This window comes from Vigna radiata, unplaced genomic scaffold, assembly GCF_000741045.1.
Source record: "Vigna radiata var. radiata cultivar VC1973A unplaced genomic scaffold, Vradiata_ver6 scaffold_146, whole genome shotgun sequence".
In the NCBI taxonomy this organism is placed as follows: Eukaryota; Viridiplantae; Streptophyta; class Magnoliopsida; order Fabales; family Fabaceae; genus Vigna; species Vigna radiata.
In genome coordinates, this window is record NW_014542469.1 from 229,060 (window position 1) to 251,107 (window position 22,048).

A 22,048-nucleotide genomic window follows, 5' to 3' on the forward strand; every position below is an offset into this window, starting at 1 on the left:
TCAAAAAACATATCTTACCTACATTTTCACACATCGTTGCACTTCTCTGACACCGTTCCACTTCTCTTCTTTCATCACATTTTGTTTTTGATCATGGTTCTATTTCTTATTGTAGTTTTGCTTCTCTTCTCTCATCGCATTGTGGTTGATAGGAATTTAGAAATCACTAAATAGATGTATAAACAGATTACACTGAAGAACTTAATTAGAAACCACAAATTGTTCTACTAAAGCGGTAAAAACTGAAAACATCAACATACAATTCTCCAGGTCTTTTGATTGGACCAATCTCTCCAAATTTTCCCCTTTTCAACCAACTAAAAAAGACTGCCCATAATAATCTAACAAACAAAATATAAAAGGTCATTGCACAACACAACTCTAGGAGGTTATAACTACTTGCTAGGAAGTTATAACTACCTGCCTCCCCTATTTCTTCTCACATAAACCTTGGCACCAAACCTATCAATACCCCTCCATAAAGTTTCACCTTGTCCTCAAGGAGAAAAGCAGGAAACTCCTTGCTAATGGTAGCTGCTGCTTCCCACCTATTTTCAAAAGAGGGGAGATGCTGCCATTGGATTAAAACTTCCAAGTTGCCATCCTTATTGAATTGAGTATCCAACAAAGCTTGGGGAGAAACATCAAGGATTAAGTCCTCCGTTAGTGCAAATGGGAGAGCCTGAATAGCATTTGTTGGTTGGACTGCACACTTAAAGAGAGACACATGGAAGACTGGATAGATTCGAGAGTGAATAGGAAGTTCTAACTTGTAAGCAACTACCCCGATACATTCAAGCACCTTGTAAGGGCCATAGAGCCTTGGACTTAGTTTTTCATTTGGTCTTCTTGCCAAGGACCTTAATCTATAAGGTTTCAATTTAAGATAAACCTAGCCATCGATCTGATACCCCACCTCTCACCTATTCTTGTTAGCTTAAACCCGATTCTGCTGTTGGGCTTTGCATAGGTTTTCCCTTAACTCCTTCAAGAGCGCATCACGTTCATGTTGGAGTTGATTAACACTTCATTGGTGGAGGATTACATCAAGAATTCAAGAGGCTATGGCACAAGATACTGAGGTGACAAAAGAGCAGCTACTGGGATACTTCTATGCGAGTTTGCTAGGAAATATCAGGAGCCAAATCAGGCCTCATAACCTAGGAGAATTGCTAAGGGCTACGGAGATAGCCAGGGATGTAAAGGAGGTTACGACAAATCCCAGGCAGGACAGGAGAGGAACCAATAGGGGAACTCAATCTTCTGGAACTCAATTTAGGATTTCATTATCTTGATACTTTTATTGATGATTATTTAAGACGTGCTTGGTTATTTTTGATGAAAAATTATTCTAAGTTGTTTTCTATATTTCAAACATTTTATAAAGAAGTTAAAAATCAATTCGGGATTTCGATTAAAACTTTGCACAGTGATAATGACCGTGAGTATCTTTTAGATTCTTTTAAACATTTTATGGCTTCTCATGGCATTCTTTATCAAACCTTATATGCTTATACCGCTCAACAAAATGGGGTGGTTGAGCACAAGATTAAACATCTTGTTGAAATCACTCGGACAATTTTAATTCATGGTGCGGTTCCTCAATATTGGTGATGTTGTTCTCAGTGCATGTTATCTTTTTAATCACATGCCATCTTCATTTTTAGATAACAAAATCCCTCATTCTATTTTTTTTTTCTCATGAACCTCTTCATCCCTTACCTATAAAAGTTTTTGGGTTTACATGTTTTGTTCATAATTTTAGTCCCAGTCTTGATAAATTGTCTCCTTGGTTACAATGTGTCTTTTTAGGATTCATTAGATCACAAAAAGGATATAAATGTCCCTCCTTCTCTTAATTGTTATTTTATTTCAGCAAACATTACATTTAATGAGTCTTCTCTTTACTTTAAGTTTACTACATTCAACATTCTTGTTATTTTTGATCCCCTATATATTATAGTCCACCTCTGCATGCTCTATCTCCACCAATCCTTTAAGTGTATAGTCAACAACAATGTCCTCATCATTCACTAGATGACTCACTTCTTGTACCTAATCCTCCATCTCCTCCAGCTCTGACAATTGAGTCTGACCTTCTAATTGCCCTAGTAAAGGTATATGCTCTAGCTGTCATCCATCTTTTCATTACATTGCTTTGAGTTATCATAGATTGTCTCCATAACTTTATACATGCCTTTCTTTTATTTTTATTCTCAATCCCAAAATTTGTAGGTGATGCCTTAATCCGTCTTAGTTGGCATAGGGCTATACTTGATGAAATTAATGCTTTTCAGAATAGTGGAACTTGGGAGTTCGTCCCATTACCATCTGGGAAATCTATTGTTGGTTGCAGATGGGTCTTTGCTATCAAAGTTGGTGCTTATGGTACTATTGATCGTATCAAAGCTCGTCTTGTGACCAAAGGTTACGCACAAATTTTTGGTTTGAACTAGGGTGATACTTGTTCTCCAATGGCAAAGATGGCTTCATTTTGCTTGTTTATAGCCATGATTGCTTTTTAACAATGGCCTCTTTACCAACTCGATGTCAAAAATATTTTTCTTAATGGAAATTTGCAGGAAGAAATTTATATGGAGCAACCTCTAGGTTTTGTTGTTTAGGAGGAGTCTTCTAGATTGGTATGTGGTCTTTGTTAATCTTTATATGGCCTAAAACAGTCTCCTAGGCCTTGGTTTGGAAAATTTAGCAGTGTTGTTCAACAATTTGGTATGACTCGTAGTAAGGAAGATTGTTCAGTCTTTTACCATCACTCACAATGTTGTTCTTATAGGCAATGATCACCATGGCATATCCTAGATGAAACAACACATTTGTCACCACTTTCAAACCAAATATCTTGACAATCTTATATACTTCTTGGGGATTGAGGTAGCACAATCCAACAATTGTATTGCTATATTTCAAAGGAAGTATGCATTGAATATTTTAGAAGAAACTATTTTGATGAACTCAAAATCTGTTGATACACTCATAGATCCCAATACCAAACTCCTACCTAGTCAAGGGGAGCCTTTCTCAAACCTTGAGAAGTATAGATGATTAGTTGGAAAATTGAACTACCTTAGAGTTACTCGTCCTGACATTTCCTTTGCAGTCAGTGTGTGAGTCAGTTTCTCAATTTCCCATGTGCTGATCATTGGAATGCATTCATTTGTATATTAAAGTACATTAAAGGATTTCCTGGAAAAGGTTTGCTATATGGTAACAGTAACCATACTAGTAACCATACTAAAGTTGTCTGTTTTTTAGATGCTGAGTAGGCAAAATCTCCTTCTCATAAAAGGTCTACTTTTGGATACATGTTTCCAGTGGAGGTAACTTGATTTCTTGTAAGATCAAAAAACAAAGTGTTGTGGCATGATCTAGTGTAGAAGCATAATATAGAGATATGGCCTCAACCATTTATGAACTTGTTTGGCTTAAACAATTGCTTAAAGAATTGTAATTTAGAGATGTCACTCAAATGACACTTATATGTGACAATCAAGCAACTCCTCATATTAACTCTAATCATTTCTTTCATGAAAGGACCAAGCACATTGAGATTGATTGCCATTTTGTTCGAGAAAAGATTGTATATGAAGATATCAAGATTGAGTTTGTTAACTCAAGTGATTAGTGTACAAATAATTTCACTAAGACATTACGAGGACTTAAAAATTATTATATTTGTAACAAGTTTGATGTTAGATATATTATTTTTATCTTTAATTAGTTTGTTATTATTTTTTATTGGTATTTTGGGCTTAGGCCATATTTCTTCTATTATAAATAAAGTACCCTATTTTGTATACTCAACACAAAGAAGATTTATCCTATACATAGTTTTCACTATATTCAACACATATTTTCTTTATTGATCATTATAAATATATTATCCTATGTGTATCTTCTACACAAGGGGAATTACTCCCATATCTAATTTTCACTATATTCAACACATTGTTTATGATTTTTCATTACTTTTAGCCAATGTTATAGCCATTAGTTAAAGTAACAAATAGAAAAAAGAAAATATAATAAGAATTTTAGGTAATTAAAAGAATTTAAAAGGATGTATTTTATTTTTTAGTAGGTAACTTTCGAAACTTATTAGCAAGACCATTTACTATTATTATGATTTTCATGAAGGAAATTTAAGAGAGTGGGACAAGGGAGGAGAGGATAAGGTAGAATGGGGGCAAAGTGTTGTTAAAACAAATATTTTCTTAGATCCAGGAATTGACCTAATGGTGTCTGTATAACTTAAATCCATGAAACTAATTTTGGCGTAGCCTTTTCTAGCCACATGTTGACGAAGATCCTCTCATCTTCTTCAACAACCTTCATTTTTAGCAACCCCACTCTAGCGACCCCACTTGAGCTTTCTCTTCCTTTACATATGTTTGTTCTCTCAATTTGTGTTTTCTTATTTTTCCTTTTTTCATTTTGAATACAAACTGTTATTTCCCTTTTGTTCTACTTTTTCCCTATCTTTATTTTCCCTGTAGTCCTACTAATACCACCCATGAGCCCATAATGGGTGCAAATAAAGATGTTACATCTAATAATTTCCCACTGGTCAGATTGGAAAGCACGTGCTGATGTTGTGAAGCTGTTGAAGCATTTAAAAAAGGAATTAACTGTGCTAGTTGTTAGTCATGATTTGAGGTTGTTTCAATTTACTCTACTATATTGATTTTCATTTTCTTATTACATTCTTCTGTTATGAAGTTGTTTAATTAATGATTTGTGAATGTGATTTATAAATTCTTTGGTTGTTGCAAATATATTGATGTATCGTGTGTTCCAAAATGATATCATGCATTGATGGGCAAACACATCATATTCATATTAACATGACCTATGTATATCAACATAATTGCTTGGTTTTTATGCAGTAAATTAATGTCAATCAAAAGAGTTTTAGGAGGACTTTGGAATTCTAACCCTTGTTTCTGTCTTGCACAATGAAAACTTCTTTTGATGTTGTTGGCTCAAATTAAGAAAATAAACACAGAAATTCTATTCCAAAGTTTGTTTTCAAAAATTGTTTGTGGAAGTGTTTCTTTTGATGGTTATCTAATGAACACTTAGTCACAAACTAGGATGAACATATCATTGTTGACAAACTCAACCCAAAGATCAAATACGTAAAATATACGGAAGGAGACAAGTAATGAAGAAGATGCCACAGTCAAGATAGATTGATAAGCCATCGAAGATTATTCTCTTCAAATTATCAATTCAAAGATAAAAATTGAAAGTCCTTCACAAGAACTTGAAGAGGATTCCTCTTCACTAGCATAAAGCTTAAGACGCAAATGAGTCCAAACTAATTAGAAAATTTAACAAAAGCCTACTTATGCTATGGACCTATGATTACTATGCTGATCTAACTATTTAGGTCCATCCAACAAGGTATATAATGATATCCAAGAAGAGTTTTTAATTACAAAAACTAGAAACAAATAGAAAAAGCACAAGGTCCAATAAAGAGTATACAATTTATAATCAACAATGTGGCCTCAAGCCTTCTTATTCATGCTTCATGTTCCCATCCATGCACTCACCACCAATAGAAGTTGGTATATTGGTGTCATAGCAAACTTGATGATAACGTGACTCTAAAATGATATTAGAATTATGAAATAGTGGAGAAGATTAGGAGAAATCTCCCTTATGTGTTTAGCGTACACATAGGGTAGTTTATTTATAATGTAAGATAAGGGTTAAACCCTAAATACAGAATGGGCTGAGCCCAATTAACATAAACACACAACTTAACATCTAACACTCCCCCTCAAGCTGGAGCATATAAATCATATGTTCCAAGCTTGTTACAAAGATAGTCAATTCTAGGTCCTTGTAAGGACTTGGTGAATATGTCTGCCAACTGGTTGCTTGAGTTAACGAACTCAGTCTTGATATCTCCGGATATGATTTTTTCTCTAATAAAATGACAATCAACTTCAATGTGCTTGGTTCTCTCATGGAAGACAGGGTTAGAGCTAATATGAAGAGCAACTTGATTATCACATATAAGTGTCATGTGAGTGACATCTCCAAATTTCAATTCATTAAGTAATTGTTTAAGCCACACAAGCTCGCAAGTAGCAGATGCCATAGCTCTATATTCTGCTTTTGCGTTGGACCTTGCCATAACACTTTGCTTCTTACTTTTCCAAGATATCAGGTTACCACCAATAGAGACAAAATATCTAGAAGTAGACCTCCTATCAGAAGGGGAACCAGCTCAATCAGCATCTGAATAGCAAACGATTTTTGTATCGTTGTTAGGACCATATGGCAAACCTTTTCCAGGCGATCCTTTAATATACTTCAGTATGTGAACAACTGCATCCCAATGGTCTTCACATGGGGAGTTTAGAAATTGACTCACCACACTAACTGCGAAGGAAATGTCAAGACGCGTAACAGTAAGATAGTTTAATTTACCAACTAATCTTCTGTACCGTTCAGGAACTGAGAAAGGCTCCCCCTGATTTGGTAGGAGTTTGACGTTAGGATCCATAGGTGTCTCAACAGATTTACAGTTCATTAACCCTGTTTCCTCCAAGATGTCTAACGCATACTTCCTCTGAGATATGACAATACCAATATTGGATTGTGCTACTTCAATACCCAAAAAGTACCGGAGTTTGCCGAGATCTTTGGTTTGAAAATGGTGACAAAGGTGTTGTTTCATCTGAGAGATGCCAAGATAGTCGCTTCTTGTGAGAACAATGTCATCGACATAAACTATTAAGTAGATACATCCAACACTTGAGTAGTGATAAAACACTGAATGATCCGCTTCACTGCGAGACATACCAAATTGTTGAACAACACAGCTGAATTTACCAAACTAGGCCCGAGGAGACTGTTTTAGGCCATATAAGGATTTGCAAAGACGACATACCAATTCAGATGACTCCCCCTGAGCAACAAAGCCGGGCGGTTGCTCCATATAAATTTCTTCATGCAAATCACACCATTAAGGAAAGCATTTTTGACATCAAGTTGGTAAAGAGGCCATTGTCGAAGAGCGGCCATGGCAATGAATAGGCGAACAAAGGTCATTTTCGCCATTGGAGAAAAAGTATCACCATAATCCAAACCAAAAATCTGTGTGTAGCCTTTGGCAACCAGTCGAGCCTTCAAACGATCAATTGTACCATCAGGGCCAACTTTGATAGCATACACCCAACTACAACCAACAACAAACTTTCCAGATGGTAATTGGACAAGCTCCCAACTTCCACTTTTCTGTAAAGCACTTAATTCATCCAGCATGGCTTGACGCCAACAAGGATGAGTTAAGGCATCACCAACAAACTTGGGAATTGACAAAGAAGAAATGGATGAGAGACATGTGTAGAAAGATGGAGATAACCTGTGGTAACTAAGAACAATATAATGTGGGGAAGGGTTACGAATAGAGCGTATACCTTTATGGAGGGCAGTAGGCAGGTCAAACTCATTTGCTGGAGCCGGAAGAGACACAGGAGGCAGCACAGGAAGTGAGTCATGAGACGATTGCGGCGACTATAAACCTGAAGGGGTGGAGTTGAAGGACGACCTGTGGGGAATGAGTGTCTAAAGAAGGAGAATGATCATAGACAATAGGAATATCAAAAGTAGCAAGTGGAGGTACAAATCTAGAAGATAAATGTGAAAAGTAAAACGAAGATTCATCATAAGTGACATCAGCAGAGATGAAATGACAATTGAGGGAAGGGGAAAAACACTTATAGCCCTTTTGTGACCGTGGAAATCCTAAGAAGACACATTTGTGAGATCTAGGAGATAACTTATCAAGACCAGGACTAAAATCATGAACAAAACATGTAGACTCAAAAACTCTAAGAGGTAATGGATCTAAAGGGTCTTGAGGAAATAAGATAGAATGAGGGATTTTGTTATCTAGGACAAAAGACGGCATGCGGTTTATCTACTAAATGCTTACTGTTTTTAGTAGTCCATCTTGTGTCTTGTTGCATTTATTCCATTTAATTACTGTTGACTACATAGTCTGTCCTAAACTAAGCATACTTCTTCTTTAACCATAAATTCCTTCTTTCTCACTAGTATCATTTTATTTGTAACATAATAATAGTTACTTCTTACCTTTTGTGATATGTCAAAATTTCCTTGCAAACTTGCTATGTGCTTGTGGAATCAACTAGTGAAGGATAGAAATAACAGCAGGACCGGTGCGGGTTTGACTATCCTTATCCCTGAAATATAAGTCCATTCTCATCCCCTTACCTAATGAGTATGACATTTTTGTTTGATCCAGATCCCCATTAGATAATGGGTATATTTGTATTCACGTTTGTATCCACCCTTTTATTGTTCCAAATATTAATTAAATAATTGCTTTATACAACAAATAAAAATCAGAAGAAATATGATATTATCAAGGATTCAATGTCAGATGGACACATTTTATTTTCTTCATTGTGAAATATCATGAAAAAATTATAATTGTGTAAATCTCAAAATAGAGTACCAAAGGGTTTAGGTGATTGAACACTTGAAATTAAGTGTTTGACATTCTCCTGTGGAGAAAAATGACCAATAAATAAATAAAAATATTAATAAGGAGAATAATTAAATTTGTATCCTAAAAACTATTAATGCAAGACATCATTTGAACAAAACTGCACAAAGTGATAAGTGTGTAATGAAGGTTATGTTAAGAGGGAAAGTATCTTGGAGATATGAGCAAACTTTATGGATATTGAACAAGTCAAAGATGTGAGAGATAGATTGGAAAGTTTTGTACTGAAAGAAAGAAACAAATGAAACAAAATTAAGAACGAAAGAGAAGAGTGAATAAATTTTTTAGATCACCTAATAAATTCTAGGGCTTTTAGTAATATAAGATTAGGATGGGTATGAGGACAGAGACATGTATAGGGACAGGTATGTGGATGGGGATAGAGACAAGACAGATATGTGCATATCCATCCCTGTTCCAATATCCAATTTAAAAATTGGATGTTAGTCACATGCATTGCTGTACTTTGTCAATGCGGAGATTTCCTTTCAAAGTTGAGATGTGTTCTGATAATACCTACCGGGAAGAGTTTATTTGCTACCTTTAATGAAGTTTATTATTGATGGCCTTAGAAAATGGATAAAATCTCTTTGTGATCTTGTAAATATTTTTGTTAATAAGTTTGATTGTGTAATTAATTTGATTACCTATATAGCTAGTAATTGTACTAATTTTTGTATGATTACTGTTACCATTTTGTTTATCTTACATTTTCTTTTTTGCCATTTTTCTTTTGTTTTTTACATTTCATATTTTCAACTCGGAATTAGAGCATGGTCTTTTGGGCCTCTGATTTGAAGCCATGAACAGTGATCAAATCAACTATCTCCAAAACTAAAGGGTCCTTCGGTGGTTCTTATTCTGTTCAAATCACCTCCTTTCAACTTAATAGGTTGAACCATCTCTGATGATATTTTCTAATGTGTATTTGGGACAGAGGAAAGCTGGATACCTCATTGGTGAGCTATCCATGGCCAACACTAATGATCCATGTTGTGCTGTCTAGGATTGTGAAAAGTCCATCGTGATCATATGTTTGGTAAAGTGCATGGGGGAAGACATCAATAGCAACTATAAGTGCTATTCCATAGCCAGATAATTGTGGGATGGTTTAACTGAACGAATTTCATCAATTGTAACTCTACACACCTCAATAATAGGTTACCCACTTGTATCTTATCTTACATAATCTAAGTCCTGTAGAGTCCTTTATCTCTTTTATTCTCTTTACTCTTTTAGTGTCAAGCCTACCTTCTCTAGTATTTGGATGTCCTGTTTTTGTTCACTGTCAATCCTATTTGTAGTAAATTAGACGATAGAGCTCTTAAATGTTTATTTATTGGTTATCTTCCTAATAAAAAAAGTTACAGATGTTATCATCACACAACATCCTATTCCCTATATAAAGACTTGCTTAAAAGGTCTCGTCCCCCTCACATAATTGCCCACCTAACTAATTAATAAATTTTCTTTAATAATATTCGTTCCATTTCCTCTCATTTTCTCTGTGCCTATCAGAAACATAAGCAGATGGGTCAATAGACAGGTATAAAGGGTGATTGGTTGCAAAGAGGTATACTCAAACTTATTGAATAGATTATGAGGAGACTTTTTCTCCTATAGCCAAGATGAATACACTTCATTAACAAGGCTTCTGATCATACCAACCTTTCTTTTTTATGGAAAACTTATTCTCCTTGTTCTTGAAATAAAACGATTAGAACTGTAGATGATAGCTTTTCAGCAATTGTAGAAGGGAGTTAAATTATTTGAAACATGTTGTCTCAAAAAAATGTTTTGCATGCACCTAAACAAGTTAGGTGTAAGTGGGTCTTTACCATAGTGCAAGGAAGATGGAAATGTTGAAAGGTACAAAACTAGATTGGTAGCAAAGGGATTCACTTAAACATATGGAGTAGAATATCGTGTGACTTTTGCTTTGGTTGCTAATCTCAACTCTGTTCAAATTCTTCTATCCCTTGCATGCTTTGAACTGGCTTGTACATCAATTAGATGTAAAGAATTATTTTTTGAATGGGAAACTTGAGGAAGAAGTGTTTATGAGTCTCCTTCTTAGATTTAAGGAAGAACTTGGAAACGTTTGTAGACTAAAGAGATCAATGTGTTGGTTGAAACAATATCTTAGAATAGGGTTAAAGCAGTTTTGAACTCTGATAAGAAGGTCTAGGTTATATCCAAAGCCAAGTTGATCACATACTTCTCTATAAACATTCTGCAAATGGTAAGATTGTTATTTTAATTGTATATGTGGATGACATTATCTTCATAGGTAATGACCACTTGGAGCTCAGATTTGAAGGAGAAACTTTACAAAGTTTTGAAATAAAGGAACTTGGTCCATTTAAATAGTTCTTTGAAATTGAATTTGCAAGATCTAAGGAAGTTATTTTTATGTGTTAGAATATGTCATCTTGAATAGACTTTATTAAACAGCTGCAATGTGCTTTGTTCTGGAACTAGTTTCTAGGTGTGACCTTTCTTATTCTTTTCTCTTTCCTCTCATTCATTGTATCTGAACTTTCAATATCATTATAAATATGAGAACCAAGAGAGGGGATTTACGCTCTAATTCATTCCATTATTCTCTATTCATCTCAAGTTTATGATCCAATGAAAGTATATTCTGGATCTTTTAAATGAAGCAAGATTCATTGGACCCACACATGTCCAGATATTGCCTTGGTGTAAGCATGCAAAGTCAGTTTATGTGTGCACCTTGACCTACACGTCTGTAGGCAGTTTTCAAGATCCTGAGATACCTGAAGGGGTCACCTAGAAAGGGATCCATGGTCACCTTCATGTAGAAACCTACACTAATGTTGATTTAGCCAGAAGTATAATAGACAAGAGATCAGCATAGGTTCTTGCACATTTGTTGGATGAAATTTGGTTAGTTGAAGAAAAAGAAACATATTGTTGCAGAAAAAAGCAATGCAACTCATGAAATTTATAAGGGCTTTTTGGTGGAAAAGGTTCTACTACATGTACACTGCATCTAAGGTTTTCTGTGTTTTACGTCTTCTAAATCTTAAAGTAGACCGCTTCATGTTGTTCTCTACATCTTGTGTCTTCTCAAGACATCATGAAGAGTGTGTATACTGTTTTCTTCATGTCATATAGATGAATGTCTAGTGCTATAAGCCTATAGATTCTCAGGCTTCAACTACTATGTTTCGCACTTGGTTCAGACTTCATCTAATAGCTTGTTTCGTTCTAAGCAAAGTAGTTAGACACACCAAAATATAGTATTATTTGTTATGATCAAAACTATGGGTGCCTTAGGCACGACTATCAGATTAAGACCTGCTTATCATGTGAATATTTGTCTGAATTAAATCCCTTCCAATACTCACCTAGTAGACCCAATTTGGGTATTTTAGATGTCTATTATCCATATTGAGAGGGAATGTTGGCATTTATCTTGGGTAGTCAGGATTAATCAAAATCATGTGTATATCTTGGGTAATCAAGACCATTCAGAATCATGTGTTTCTAACTTTTACAGCTAGGATCATGATGTATAATATTTTATTTCCTTTTCTAGTTATAGCTATATAATGAAATTTGTCTGTTGCGATTTATAGGCATGGACTTAATGAGCAGACTAATTCTTTTGTTCTTTTTTATTTTGTCCATTGTGCTAAACTTAAATCAATGAATATGAATTTGTTATTTTGCAGTTATTCTGTTACTGCCTTTTTTAGCTTACTTTTAGGTAAATCATTATTGTCATATTTTCTTTGATTTTTAGGATTTAGTTTCTTTCTTTCACGCCATCTATAAAAAGGAGGAAACCCCACAAACTAATTATCAATAATATTGCATATTTTCAATTGTTATAATCACGTACACACACTATAAATGTTAATGTTCAAGTCATAAAGCAGTGAAGTTTATATACTATATATTATAGTTTTCAATTTTGAGAAAGTGATATGCATTAGTTATTACAAGAGGATTTCTTGCAATATTGCATTGTCACCATGCCATTTAATAGTGATATAAAGGTTTTAGCACGAAGGGAGTTACTTAAAAACTTTTAAAATCGTAAGGACTTTCTAAAAATGTTTCAAATTATTCTGACTAAATTAGAAACTTCATAAAACTATAGTTGTTTACAGAATAATTGAACCTATACAGTTCTTAAGGATTTCTTGTCATCTTATATTTGTATCTCACTTTCTATCACCATAAATTCGCTTATCAAGAAAGAGAGAGAAGCTTACGTTTCTCTTTTTTATCCCAATAATGAGACTTAATAATTTTTCTTACGGAGATTTATGTGCATTTCAGAGAATTTACGAATCTAGTTGATCGATCATGGAGAATGGAAATGGGTGGAAACCTTAAAGAAGAATTTCTACCATTGTAATCTATGCTCATTGCCTTTTTAATCTCCATGACATTCTATGAGGTTTGTACCTGTATCGTCAAGTGATTGATTTATTTTCTATTGTACCTTGGATGCTTAGACTGGAAATTCTGAAAAGAAAAAAAATAAAAATATAATTCTATAAATAGCTGTCTTGAGATTCGATCATTGAAATGGTCTCGTGGCCTCTATTAAAATTAGTCATGAGTTCAGTTCTTTTTATTCCCATTTTAAAAATTGAAAAAATAAAATTATAATTCTATAAAAAGCTTTCTCGGGATATGGACATTAATATGGTCTGGAGGTCTCTTTGACAAGTAGTCATTGTTCAGTTCTTGCTATTCCCATTTTAAAAACTAATTAAAATTTCTGCATATATGCCTATGGCACTCTTGTTTTGCCCATGCTTCAAGCCAAAGGCCAACAAGTGAGGTAATTTAGAGATTTAATTGTATAAAAAACATATAACAATTTCTATGAAAGATAATGTTAGGAACTTGGTTATCATAGCTCATAATCTGTTTCTTGGATAGAGTTGCCTACGAAGGAATTCTGATTAGTGGAAGGTCTAACTAGTAGGAAGTAGAGTAAAGTGTTACCAAGCAACATGTTGTAGAGTAAAAACCACCAAGGCATCAACTCTTTAGGACAATGCTATCATAAGAACTTGGGGGGTCATACTGGGTGCTTAAGTCACACATTGAATCGTATTAAGATACTCAATGGAATATTGGGAGTCTTACATCGATTAAAGATAAAGTCATTTTAGAATATATAATTGGATACAAACCTCATCTTATAGGCCGATTTTGTAAGGTTGAGTTAGGTTTAAAGTCCACTTTTTAACATGGTATCAGAGCCATGAGTTTGAGCCTATCCTAGCAAGATTTGTTCTTTGTTGAGCCTGTTGTTCCACCCTCGGGTCACTATCGAACAATCCATTAATGTCTAGTTCCACGCTCGGGATGTACATACCTTGGCGTGACGGGAATGTGTTGGAAGTCCCACATCGACTAGAGATAAGACCAATTTATAGCATATAAGTGGGTGCAAACTTTACCTTACAAGACAATGTTGTAGAGTTGAGTTAGGCTTAAAGTCCACTTCTAATCGAATACTAAGTGTTTTATTTCTTTTCCCTTAATAGCTAGCTTTTAAGGGTGGGCTCCTCAAGTACTTATTAGATAACTAACAATTTTAACATTTAAAAGGTAAGTTATTATTCTTGTCTTTTAACCAGTGGCCTGCACATTCATATCATTAGGTCTATTTGAGGGTCAGTTGAATGCTCATAAAATCCTAGTCAAGAGAGTTTGTATTGACCTCATACCAAGTCCTAGAAATCTGTTCTTGTGGTTGATGATGCATATCATCGGTTGCAATTGATTTCTTCATTTTATTTGTGCTCTACTCTTCTTTGACACAGTAAAATCAAGTAAATTTTATAACAAACTAGTAAAATTAAATCAAACATGTCTATTTATTGAGAAACTGTCAGGAAATACACAGATTTATTGGTTGCACGATTACATCAAGTACATGCATAACACAATCATTTTATCAAATTACCAATACTAGTTTTACAAGTCTCACTTATAGTGCAATTCATCACCACTTCAGCACAATTTAATTTAACTTGCTACAGCTCCAGCACCAAATCTACAATATAAAAAATTATGAATGAGTAATAATAGTAATCATAATTTAATTATACTTCAGTCATGCATGTATTATGATACTTCATGATATATTAATTTGCTTTCAAATCTAGAAATATGCTCAGGATCAGTTTGAGATTGATGTTATGTTTACATATTATGAAACATTTTAATCAAAATACTTATTGATAGGGTGTTTGGGTATAATTTGTAGGATGTGTTTAGGTGGTGGGAAAGAGGATCAATGCTAGAACCCTTTTTATCTAGATAAGTGTCCAAGCACAAGAATTTTCAAAGTAGTTTGTATTTCAGGTAAGTAAATAATTATATGATCAAAGCAATTGGCAGTAATGCTGAAAGTATTAGAGGAAATGCAGAAAAAATGCTTTGGAAGATTATACAATCAGAACTGATACACAGACCTGCCCTCCCTGGCTTAAACAACAATACGGCTGTACAAAATTGTTATGCCTCCGCACAATCTCACATCCCCTTATTTGACAGTTTCCTTTTCTCTCTGTTACACAACAATACTCAACACTCCCTTGATCCAACATTCTTGCCCCCTCTCTTTGTTTGCCTTGTCATTTGTTTATTTTGGCAATTTGTATTGTATTGTGTTGTTGAGATGAGATTTTATATGAATACGTAAAATGGTGCTAATGGAAGATATTTATCAAATTTGTGTGAGGAAATGCATTCTAGGTGTATGTAGTACTTACAGTCTGCGTCTGTTCTGATCCAGTGCTCATTATTTCCAGTTGAGCTACTGCATATTTGCCCAAGCTGTGGTGGGTTCCAATTGATCATATGGTGTTGGGGCCACTCTCGTGATTTGGTATCTGGATGAAACTTTTTGCCGTTGTCTGGATTTGTGGACTTCCCCTTATCATATTCATGGAAGAATTTATGAGAAACATTTTGTACCTCATCATTGTGGGATTTAATGCAATCTTTTCCATTCATGGGGCTTTCAGGATAGACTTTTCTATGAAACAAACGTAGAGCCTGCATACCGAGACGAACAAATCAAATCATTTATGATAAAGTCATAGTATTCAATGTATTTTCAAGACATTCATATTGAAATTGTGAGTTTTCTTTCCATGGAGAAATTTATTCTGGCACTTTACTCATCAGGACTGATATTTGGCACATTACTGTTTGACAAACACGCAAGTAATGAATATGTTGTTATCATATTGATGATTTTTTACTAATAAATCTGAGAAACTAATGATTCTCATAATCTGGTTTGTATTGTTTGTGTTTGGTTTCATCCTTTTTAACATTATTCCTAGTGTAATGAACACATTCAATTTTCATTGGCTATATGTTACTAATATGATAAGGAAATAATCAAAGGTAACAGGTGGTAGAACAATCAAGAGATTTGTTGTTAAATGTGATTCAGAAGATCTAGTATTAGAGACCAACCTTGTGGACTTTTTTATTGGTTGAAGCAGAATCAGCATCTTTCCTGGAAGTGTTGCAGCTTTTTAAAGAACTGTAGACCTTTTTCAATACCTTTCTCATAATATGCCTGGCAGCAGACTTATGTGTTTCCTTGACATGTGTTTCACCTCTTATTCCTGTCTCTATACAATCTTGACTTGTTGCCTTTGTCCTATAAAGTAGCTCAGCTAACGATGCTCTCTTTTTACTTACCTGTTTTGTTTCTGGTAGTTCAAATGAGGACCCCAGTAAATATCCTTGCAGTGGACATACAGCTTTGTTTCTGTAATCTTCAGCTTTGGGTTCATCTATTTCCTTTCCACTAAGTGTGATAGTGCTAACATAGCTGTTTCTTCCTGATGAATCATGGAAACTTTCTTCTCTTTCAGCCTCTAGAAATTTCTCGAGCTCATAACTTATGAGCTTGAGTTCATTTTCTGTCACCTCTTCACTTCTCATTGGTATGTTTCCCGAAGGCTTAGTGAATGTTGGTGTTCCTGGTTCATTGGTGTCTGTTTCTGTACCAAGTGTTCCAATTGTTAGGAAACCTTCAAAGAGCTGAGAGCATATTGCTGTTGTTTCTTCTTGAGACTTGTCTTCTCTGCCATCAACCAATCCAGAATAAGATATTTGATTTTCCTGATTGTGTGACTTTGAGAAATTGGGCTGATTTATGGAGCTGAAGCATGGGTTTGTATGGGAGTACTGATTGTCAAGTGTTGGCTTCACTGTAAGGCAAGTAGAAGGGTTTCCTGAAATTTGAGTCCAAAAAAATTACTAAACTTGTGAAATCAACAATTGATGATAGATACACATGCTACATATCTTGGTGAAACATTGATTCTCGGTATTGTTCTCCTCGTACTCTGGAAAAAGGACTAAGGAACTTGAGAGAAAATGGATAATAGTTAGATGAGTTAAATGTGGACAAGGGAAGTGGAGAGTGATACAGGTACAAAATTTTAATTGCAGTAAGTTAGTGTTTGCAACCACGTGATAAAGTGGGATGCAGATGTTTCAAGTACAGTAGTCGTCTTGATATCTTTCAAAGGCCTACCGTACAAAACACCTTACGTTTACTTAAGCTGAATCTTTTAAAACTTTTGGTAAGATTAATATTCATAGGCAAGAGATCAGAAAAATCAACGTAGTATTCATATTGTGCTATTTCATTGACTGACAGTAACCAATCAGTCACCCAATATAAAAATGTTTAGGTGAGACTGGTGACAGTCTTTAGCCTTCACTGAATGCCTTAAAGATTCTCATTCCTTTTCATTCACTTCCATTAAGAAAAATAGAGGAAAATGGAATCTAAGAGATAAGATAATAAGGACAGCTTAATACCAGATGTGAAATCCTTGAAAGGTTCTATACTATTCTGCCGATGTTTTCGATGCACCCATTGAAATAACTGCAATAAATAAAGTCAGGGATGAAGCTGAAGGAATGAAGAAATTTTTAATTGTCAATGGGCAGAGTTTAGACTCACCTTCATTTTGATCTCTTTTCCTGTTTGAGAACCGATTTTTTCTTAGTTGACTGATTATGCTGGTAGATATATATGTGCAAAGAAAAAGATCTCTAGGATTGGCAGGTTACGATTACTAAAGTGAAAAGGCAAAAGACCTTTTCTTTGTGATTCATTATGAGTTGGAAGTAGATTTATGCTAGAAGAGTCTACGTTGGATGTGCCCATAGAGAAAAACAATTAGATAGATACAACAGTGTGGTTGGCTATTCTTTTCAAAAATTCTAATCATGAGGGTGTATTGTAAATTGTGTGTGGAATAGGTACACCAACAAATTGCTATTTGTCTATATTTGTCTCTGTATGAACTTAATGGAGTTTGATCACTTTCAAATGTAAATACGTAATGTTTGATGGCAAATACTGTCAATTTTGAATGATGAGGCTAAAACACTAACAGAAAAATTTACTCTATTATGCTTACAAATGTATCTAATAATATACTATTACCAATTAGGAAAATTTAAATTTGCAGTTGTTGGGTTCTTTCAGTGACATGCTATTGTTGGAAACATTGCTGTTTAATTCAAAAGTCTTACTTCTATTAAGTGATTAATTCTTCCTGTACTCTGCAAGATGTAAACCATCTTTTTTGTAGTATCAGCTATAAACTGAGAAACTTTTTCTCTATTTAGCTTGAAAAATCCACAGTCCAAGTGTTTTGAATTTTCGGACGCTGTTATGGAATCAGTAGAATTTGCTTAGACACTTCTAATGTTAGTTTAGAATTAAAACGCTAGACTTCATTCTTTGCAGGGCTAGTGTGAGAAGTTTCTGAATGATCTAAAAGCATTAAGAAAATATATTTTCATGATGTGCCTGATAATATATTTGTGTGCTTATATCATCGTCAATATTATTGTTATCATGAACATGTAGATAGGAGGTGCAAGTATCAGCATAAAGAGAGGGGCAGGGGTAGATAGTCAAGTGGATCAACCTTCAATCATTATCACATCGAGCCCAAAGTCAACTGTGCTAATAGCTCTTTGACTATTATTGTGTTGATTTTGGATTGTTACTAACGTTCTTTGTGATGCATTGTGGTAATTCTTGATAAAACCTTTTGCGTCTTTCTAATTTCTCAGATTTCCACACAAGCACATTGCATATTGATTAAAAGTAAGTTAAAGTCTTCTAGAAAATTTGTATGGTCTGCAATGTGATTTTAAGAAAAAATATTGCAGTTTTAAACCTGGGAACGAGATAATAGAAGGGATGTTAACCCCTAGGCCTGCACTTTGTTTGATGTGACTTGACTTCTTTCATCTTTCTCAATCAAGAAGCACTTCCCGTTGCATGCTATCCGCGGTTCAATCTTTTAGGCTTTTATCCGTGCCATTTTTGATGTAGTTATGCCTTATGAACTGCCTTTATTGTCGTACAGCATGTTGAAGAGATAATTTCTGTTCCTGAAAGTTCAGTATCACGCCTAAAAAGTGATCAGTCATACTTTCCCAGGGGAAAACTGTAGTAACAGCTCAGGCGTGAACACAAACTGTAGTGAAGTTTCGGCGTAAATACTATGTAGCAATGTTTACTTTTAAGATATACATGATGTTCTGCAGGGTTAGAACTTTCTTTAATAAGGACAAATAATTGTTACGGCCCATTCTAAGTTATACATGTTTGGCTGTTTCTTCCTGCACCTTTACAAGTTTCTTTATCACCTCTGTTCATTGTGAAATGGATTTTTCATAGTGCGCATTCCTGAATGAACAGGAGATAGCAGAAAAAAACTTGTCGGGTGCATGAAGTCAGTGTCAATATACTTTAGCAACACTGGTTTCTCCAAGGATGGTAATTTGTAATTGAGTTAGCTCATGGACATACTTATATTATATCTGCTTTTTTATCCAAAATTTAGAACACCCTTGGTTCAAGATGTGCCTTTCTTTCTAGTCAATTTATTTGGCACTAAGGAATAATTTTCTTGAAAATAGTGCACCACAGAAGACTGGATTGCTCCTGCACAATCCAGAAAAGAGCTGAATTATTGAGTTAAGTCCGACTGGCTTACTGTTGATGGGTCGTTCCTAATATATTCTCTTTTGGATTGGTTGATATAAAGTGTGCAGCGTCAACATCACACTTGCAGCATCAACTGCATTTGTTTGTCACATGCTTACCTGCTTTCTCAGGAATGTTGTCTCAAATCTTGTTTAACTTTAATGCTTAATCTTTTCCTTCAAGTTGTTTTCATGACCAATATTTTCTATTAACTCTGCATGTGGAACAAGGCCAAAATACTTGACTAACAATGAGGACCTTCCCATTTTAGAAACAATTTCTTGGCATCACGACACCGGTTCACTATGTTTCAACAGGGGAATATGTCCCAAATCCTAGCCCAATAATTGCTTAGTCAGATAGGTTTATTACTGATTCAAAAAAATCCCACTAATGAGCTCAACTTTTGTGTTATGGCATCTTCAAATTTAGCAGCAAGCTGGGCAGACTAACTTGAAACTTGCCATTTGCTAGTAAGGACAGAGCCAAGTCAGCCATTCAAAAAGTGATATCCAGAAACAAACACTAAGTCTTTAAAGTTATGGGGTCTGTAGCAGGGTACATGTGTGACCCATATAAAGGATAGATGGTGACCATGGGAATTCCACGTGACTGAAATTGAATCTGATTTATACTTATAATTTAAGCAAATAATCAAAACCCAGTCTCTTCTTACAACCACTGACTTATCTTCTTTCCATTACAGGTCTTTTTTTATTACTGAGTGTGTTTCACAGATTAAAAATCCATTTTAATATAAGTTTTAATTTTATAAGATTTGAAAAATTATTTTCTGGTGTTATTGATTCTTGTAAAACTTTTAACTTGTAATTTTATGGTATTTCTCTACATTTTCTTTCTTATCAAGAGATAAAGAAGTGATGGAAATATATGAAGCTATTATTCCAAATTATCAAACGGTAGTCATCATTGTCCTTCTATGAAATTTTATTAAAAAAGAAACAAAAAAAAAAAGGAAAGAAAAATATAAGAGAACCACACCAAATCCATTATAAAATTATATCGCACACATAATTAAAAAGTCACTTATTATAAGAAAAATCCATGTTTGTCTTTATAAAAATCATTCTATATTTTGAATTCCATATACCAGGAAAAAGGAAAATTCTCATTAAAAATTTGAGCATTAATCAATCCTTTCCCACTCCTGAAAACGCTTTTAATTTTTATAAGTTTTTGCATTTAGTATTAATTTTCTTTTGTTTACCTCAACCAAGTATCTTATAGTTTGAACTGACTAATCATTCTTTCTAATATTAGAATCTTTTCCCTCATCAAATATATTTATCCATTTAAAAACTATTTTTAATATCTTTGCAAAATGAGTCTTTTTATATGTCAAAGAATTAATAACTATTGTTGAACTACTATAAATATTTATTTACTATACACACCTGAGATCATCTTGGTCACTTGATTCAAGATCATCTAGTCTACACCTACTTGAACAACATGGTATTATCTTGGCGAAGGGTTGGTAACAAGGATAATTATAAATTAATTAAGATAACAACTAAAGCACATTAACATAACATTAGACAAATTAATCAAGGTGATTATTTACATGGACAAGACTCATCTAAGTAAATTAATTATGTTTATTACTATTGCATTTATTGTCATCTAACTCACATTGTTGACTTAAGCATTAGAGTGTCTTATACAGGCACATTTCCTCTCGGTTTGGACGAGATCTAGATCTTGGACATCTCAGTTTGAAGATTGGAAGTTGGAGGACATGTGAAGAGTTGTTAATGGAGATCTTTGCAGGGTATATTGGTCTTGTAAGAACATTTCGGTGCTCGCCATAGGATTGCGAGAGTATCTCTTTCTCTTTTTCTCTTTTTTTCTCTTCTCTTAAGCTCATATATCTTCTTTTTCTTAAGCTCTTTCTTTTTTTCTTCTTAGGATGAATATTTTATTGTAAGCTTTTCTTCACTATGTTATCCTTTTAAGCTATCCTCTTGATTTTCTTCTTGAGAGATCTTCTATTTATAGGCTTCATGAGTATTTGTCCATTAGACAAATTTGTAGCCTTGATACTCGTGCTTTCTCTTTCTTCTTTACACAACAGTCGTTGGGTAAGTCAACTTGTTGGAGCAGACATGCTTTTTTAGTCCTTTGCTTGAAGTAGTTGGTGTGATCTTTTTAGACTTTGCTTCAAGTGAGGAACATTTCATGAATATCTCCTTTAACATCCACTTTTTGATATTTGATCTATAGCACTATGAATGCGAGTAGAGTAACTTATCTACAAGATTAGAGTAAATTGTGCATGCAGCAGATACGTCTTTTTTTTTTATCACTTTTGTTGTTTTTGAACATTGATCATTTAATGTTAATTAATGCTTGTAGAGAATGACAAAGTGTTTTTTGAATTTCTACAGTTAGGTAGCATTTTGTAATTAATT

At 34.3% G+C, this 22,048-nt stretch overlaps 2 protein-coding genes across 14 annotated transcripts in view; one reads left to right on the forward strand and one right to left on the reverse strand.

The window, feature by feature from the left end:
• Positions 1-21,669, forward strand: part of LOC106780122 (ABC transporter I family member 11, chloroplastic) — a 27,221-nt gene extending 5,552 nt beyond the window's left edge. For 2 of the 13 annotated variants that reach the window (XM_014668366.2, XM_014668371.2), the window contains exons 9-11: positions 4,590-4,674; positions 12,884-13,004; positions 15,382-15,493. In XM_014668366.2, the coding sequence (XP_014523852.1) occupies positions 4,590-4,674; positions 12,884-12,962 (164 nt within the window). In that variant the 3' untranslated portion in view covers positions 12,963-13,004; positions 15,382-15,493. The other 11 variants (XR_001377236.2, XR_002666521.1, XM_022776875.1 and 8 more) reach the window with 11 other exon arrangements.
• On the reverse strand, positions 14,322-18,987 carry LOC106780121 (protein LAZY 1). Its single transcript, XM_014668365.2, has 5 exons — positions 17,568-18,987; positions 17,423-17,489; positions 16,058-16,827; positions 15,343-15,628; positions 14,322-14,621 (listed from the first exon to the last, which is right to left on the reverse strand). Exons 1-5 carry the CDS (start codon positions 17,571-17,573, stop codon positions 14,602-14,604), a joined length of 1,149 nt encoding a protein of 382 aa, XP_014523851.1. The 5' UTR covers positions 17,574-18,987; the 3' UTR covers positions 14,322-14,601.
• Positions 21,670-22,048: the final 379 nt, after the last annotated feature.